This window comes from Tachysurus fulvidraco, chromosome 7, assembly GCF_022655615.1.
Source record: "Tachysurus fulvidraco isolate hzauxx_2018 chromosome 7, HZAU_PFXX_2.0, whole genome shotgun sequence".
NCBI classification, from domain to species: domain Eukaryota; kingdom Metazoa; phylum Chordata; class Actinopteri; order Siluriformes; family Bagridae; genus Tachysurus; species Tachysurus fulvidraco.
In genome coordinates, this window is record NC_062524.1 from 24,148,555 (window position 1) to 24,154,554 (window position 6,000).

General features: G+C 39.2%; 1 protein-coding gene across 19 annotated transcripts in view; it reads left to right on the forward strand.

Moving 5' to 3' along the window:
- The window catches only part of nrxn2b (neurexin 2b), a 579,761-nt gene that overhangs the window by 495,606 nt on the left and 78,155 nt on the right, over positions 1–6,000 (forward strand). For all 19 annotated transcript variants that reach the window (XM_047816422.1, XM_047816432.1, XM_047816433.1 and 16 more), the window contains one exon: positions 4,595–4,776. In XM_047816422.1, the coding sequence (XP_047672378.1) occupies positions 4,595–4,776 (182 nt within the window). The remainder of the gene's footprint in view (positions 1–4,594; positions 4,777–6,000) is intronic.

Consider the following 6,000-nt stretch of genomic DNA (forward strand, 5'->3'; position numbering starts at 1 on the left):
GGAATCAGGATCTGCCCTCTTCCACATAGCCTATCTTAGATATACACGTATGCCCTCAGTTGTCGTCTCTCTGCTTGAAAAAAGCCAATGCCAGAAGTGTTCAGATATTTACATTAATATTTCTCCAAACTGACCCAGTTCAAAGATTGACTTTTTTGTTGGTGTTTGCTTTCGTACAACCAGACAGTGCATGCAAATGGAATGGTTTCTTCTTCTACCCATGCCATGCGATTACAGTACTACCGAAGGTCAACATTATTACTATAATTTTGTTCTCCAGATCCCTGTGTGCTTTCCCTCTGATCTGTTACTTATAAAGCGCTTACTGATAAAGAGAAAGTTCAGTTATGAATCCACATCTTCAACATCTACACTCCTTCTATGAAACTTCTTCTCTTTAGAAAAAGAACGCAGATGTGAAATCTTTAATCTGATGAATTCAATAAGAAGACGACAGCGGGTCGATCTGTAGATTAGAGGTCTGATTTGTACAGGCAGAGACTGGAACACCAGAGGAGCATGTTTTGAATCGGATCTGAGAATCTGAGCTCTCGGGAAAGGCAGATTAAACACTATGAATAAATTGTAGTGGTAACGATGAAATAATAAAATGACTACGATGATCTCCTGAAATATCTGTGTCTTCCAGACGCTTTTTTGGGGCTGTTTAAATGTCATTTCATGTGTGATATTGCAGGCTGTGATGGAAAGTCTAGTTAATTCACTCACAAGGACACGTTCACAGCAATCGCCATGCCATCAGCTGCCAGTATGTGCTGAGAAATTAATAAACATCAAACAACTACATATTTTTCCCCCATACACAATTATTTAACACCACTTATCTCCCTCGTCTTTTTCATCACAACACCTCCCTCCGCTCCATCTGTCTCCGTAGAGAATAGCATCTTTGTTAACCACAGCTGTGTGAGGAAAAAAGGTGGCAGGTGTTACTTTTTTATTATTACATTTATTTCTTTAATTGTCTTTTAATTAAAATTTAAAAAAAGAAAAAAAACCTTGACTGCTGAGGCTGGTTGTAATAGAAACATCAGGATTCCCCTGAGCTTTAACAAAAAATGTTTTTAAACTATTTCACCGAGCTGGTGCGACTCACTGAGCTGGTGCCATGTTTAGAAAAGAGTCTAAAGTAGAAAGCTAAATTCTGCTGCTAATAATTGTAATATCTCACCTTAAATTCATGAGTGATACATCTCTGTCACGGTCTCTTGGTGTCTAGCAGTGTCATCACAGATATATTTACAGAAAGCAGCAGAGAAGAGAGGAAAATGTAGCTAATCAGATGCTATCGTGGTGTGATGTTACAGTACCTATCAGAAGGGAAGTGTGTGTGTGTGTGTGTGTGTGTGTGTGTGTGTGTGTGTGTGTGTGTGTGTGTGTGTGTGTGTGTGTGTGTGTGTGTGCTTGCATGGATGTGAATGGAAAGTGTTTGTGTGGAGGGTGTTTATGTGTGCATGTCTTAGCAGTCGTGTGTGTGTGGGTGTGTGGAGGGTGTTTATGTCTTCTAGGTGGGAACATGTGGTGTATGTGTGGAGAGAAAGAGCTTTAATTGGGTCTGGATGTTCTACCTCTCTATTCTCAGGTGCAGAATCTGCTGTGTTTGAGAAGTGTGTGTGTGTGTGTGTGTGTGTGTGTGTGTGTGTGTGTGTGTGTGTGTGTGTGTGTGTGTGTGTGTGTGTGTTTGTGATAGATGTTCTTTATTTAGCACCAGTCTAACACAGCCTTGGCCTTCACTAACACTAATTAGGAGCAGCTAAGGACCGAGAGAATTGTTTCACTCACCAAGGCAGACAGAAACACAAACACACACACACACACACACACACACACACACACACACACACACACACACACACACACACACACACACACTCATGCCACTTTATTGCAGGAGATCTTGTTAATTACTGTTTTCAGCTCTCCAATGTCCTCCTGGCCATGAGGTAGCTGTTAGCATAAATTAAGCCGGTAGGTCCAGTGCAAAGGTTCGGCAGCAAAGTTCTGAGAGTTAGTGAAGGTTATGGTAAAGAATACATGGTGTAAATATCAGTTTTGGCTTTAAAGGATATTACAGTTTCTCTCATTCAGATGAGAATTGATTTTGTCCAATTAAAAACTCCTAATAGCTGAATACAATAATTACCCATGAAACTACTACAAGTGCCTTTTGGCGATATATGTTAGCTTCATATTTGCGCCAAGGCTAGCTCACATTTTGTCATGAGCTGGTGTCCATTGACTACATGAGTCTCAGTGTCTTATTCAGAAGTAGCAAAACATTCACCAAAAACAAAAGAAAAATAGAATTGTTCACTAACTTTAGCTTATCTTGCTAGGCAGCTGGCTCACTGCCTGTAAACTATCTAACAGGTTCAAAACCTGCCAAAGTGTATAATAATAAATAATTAAAGGGATTTGTTAACTAACATTAGCAGAGACAACTAGTTACCATGACAGATGATCTAACACTGAAAGTCAAACATAATTATCCTAAAACCACGAAGCTCTGAGAAAAACACGTGTGAATTCCAACACTCAGTAACAACTTTAGAAGATAATTGTTGATCTAACCTTCTAACACACAGACTCACACAAGCACACACACGTCAGTGCTTATTTTGCTTCACTTTCTGCACTGGTAAAGCATTCAGAGGTTTGGTGCATAATGATTAATACATATATATAAAATATATATCAATTATATATCAAGGTTACTTCGTGTTTATATTGACTAAATGTTTATCTTGGTGTAAATAATTAGCATGAACAGTGAAAGCAGTCTTTACAAAAAGAAAGGATTGACGGACATCCTTGCTTTGAATTTGGTATTACAGTCAATATTTAGGTAAACAGATTTAATTAAACTCATTTGAATTACCCATTTTTCCTTTAATCAAATTTGCATATTTGTACACCATGTGCATGGAGTAATACGGCCAATCGAAGGCTCTAGTTAGCACCAGTTAGTATTTATATTCGTCAGGTGTACGAAGTGTCTCTGATAGGCATCAGATCATCTTGGTACTCCAAAAGCCCTTGGCTCATTTTTTCCCCCTCATTTTAGACATGCATCTTATTTATGCAGAAGAGAAAATTAGTTTGGAAGGTTAGCACAGAGAACGGGAGGAGAAATAAAAATACTGTGATCCCCGTATCAATTCCGGATTCCCTTTAAAGTCAGCCATATTAAAACTCATGAAATCATCGCCTACCTTTTGAGTCTGCCAAACAATTCTCCATTTACAAAACATCATTTCTGTCTGCTCCCTCCAGTTCCTGTTTTCTTTCTGGCACTACTGTGATAATTAGCAGAAAAAACACAGGAGTGGCAGCAAAACAAGTTGGAAAACAATTCAGACCCAAGAGAAAAACAGACAAGTGAAGGCAGGCTGTATGAGAGAGATGAATAAAAGCAGAGTCTTGATGCTAAGTCATTATGAAATTGTTCATTAGCATGTGAACCGTGAGAGGCTTTTTGTGACACTGTGATCAACCGAGTGTAGCTGAAATAATTTCTGAAAGCTGGATGAACAATAGTTTTAAAAACCAATAGCTTTAGCATATTGTTTAAATTGCTTCCCAAAAACAGGCTACAGTATAACTTGACTGAAATGACATGACATGAGTATGTGAAGATGTGCATCCCGTCTAAGGTGTATTCCTGTCTTGGGATACTCTGTTCTGCGGACATAGACCGGAATCCAACAGAAGACTTTTAAATTTTCTGCTTTAGACAATATAAATAGACTACCAAAAACCCGAATTGCTGATAACCTATACGACTACTTAATTTATGGAAGTCTCAGGTCTCAGCTATTTGTTTTTAATCATGATTAAGACGGAGTGCCATCAGAACAACCAGCTTCTTGCTTTTCGATTTACAATTACGACTTATAATAAGATTACTTTCCAGATTGGAGAAAAAAAGTTTAGGAAGTGTCTGATGCTCTAATGTAAGTAATAACACAAGCTAACTTTCCAGTAACTGACTGTTATTGAAAAATAATAATATCAGCCTCCCACTACACCACAACATAGATTTTTGTATACACTCTAGTATAGCAAATAGTAAGAAAGTGTGTAGCGCTCTATCAAGCACAGAAAAGTGGTCTGTTTTCACACACTCTTGTTTTGCCCCAACTTCTTGCCGAAAGCAGTCAGCAGTAGAGCTTGTTAGTCACATACTGCGACAGTATTGTGTCCAGATGGTGAAATCGGTGCTATACTTAGTCGGCGTCCCGTATTAACATCTGTGTCGATGCACTTTGCCTTCGAGTACTCAAAAAGAGCAGATACAAGCAGACTCTGTTACACATACTGTGCTCAGCTATTCATATCCAGCATGCTAGCCGATCTGAACACATTACAATTACTGTAGACACACTTTTGAGTCCAAATCAGTCCCTAAGTTTACAGAAAGTCTAAAGAAAAGAGATGCTTGAAGCAAGCCATGTGGCTTATGTAATTTCCTTTGCTTTCATGATTCAGAATTAATCAAAGGGTAGCTTGGCTATGGATATATTTTTTCTTTCACTCTGTATTCACCTCCTTTCCTCTCTTTTTCTGTCCGCAGCTGGGACTACCTACATCTTTGGCCGTGGAGGAGCCCTCATCACCTACACATGGCCTCCCAATGATAGACCTAGCACAAGGGCAGACCGACTGGCTGTAGGCTTTAGCACACAACTTAAAGAGGCTGTGCTGCTACGGGTGGAAAGCGCCAAAGGACTAGGAGACTACTTAGAACTTCACATAGTAAGTCCTTAAAGAGTTATTGGGATGGGGTGAGCTCTATTGGTGTTTGGAGGTATGATAAGTTGATGGGGTATAACCTGTACAAGTTGAATTCTATTGAGACAAACCTAGTTTTGTGCCACAAAACAGTGATCTTTGGGTTTTGATCAATTCCAGGCCTCACTAGGTTTTCTTGGCCATTTGCTGACTACTAGACAACTGCCACATTGCCTTTACCACAGTTTTCAGCACGTCAGCATGCCTCTATTCTGTGTCTCCAAGATTTTGCCAAATCCTGTACTTGAGGGACTGCTGTTCAGCTGAGCAAATTTTCTTCTGATCTTTAGCCAAATTTGCCACATGTACAAAAATACTTCAAAATGACAGAATTATTAACCCAAAAGTAGACAGTTACAAGTATTTATGTTTGTTTTTTCAAGCTTGCTGTCTTGTTTGTCCTTATACCCTCCAAACCAAGGTTCATGAAAGACAGAGTGTAAAACCATTGAGCATGGTTCAAGCCCAGCCTCTACCACTGTTTTTATACTAGCTACGCAACAACTTTACACAAAATAAATTTATTCGACAAAGACTGTCGTTTTGCCGTGTCGAGTGTCAAGACGTATAGTATAAACATATCATACCCCTTTAAAAAGCACCGAAAGGTTGGCCTCTAGTCATATCTAAATCATATCATCTTGTGGGTAGCGGTACCCACCTCACCCTCCAAAAGTATCCTTAGAATGCAGATAGCTTCTGATAAGCCAAATGGTAGGGTTAACACTTATGGGTTATGACTTTTAGAGTGATTTAGGTATAAGTGATCAAGGCCGATCTAGATTTTGCCTGGTTTTTACTGCTCCTGTGAGGAACCCTCAGTTGTTTCTTGGTGTCGAAACAAATGTCAAAAGTAGAGATGTCTTTCTGGAGCTCCATAAATAACCAAATGGAAATGAATGAATGGTTAGAAAGAGAATAATTATCAGAGGCTGGTGGTGGGAAGATCTCCTGTCATACATCCTTCACTAACACCTGGGTTAGGTTTAGAATTGTAAGTGTGTCAGGAAGAATAGGGAATAGAGAAAAGCCTGAGTGACTGCTCACAGTATTTTAAATGCTAAAGCGGTTCTACGGTTCTAGGGTCAGAATCCATGTGAGAATGGAAAAAGAGCCATGAAAGGAAATAATGAGTTAGCGTTCATGACCTTCCTCATTATGATTTGAATATGCTATTGAGCAATTTGG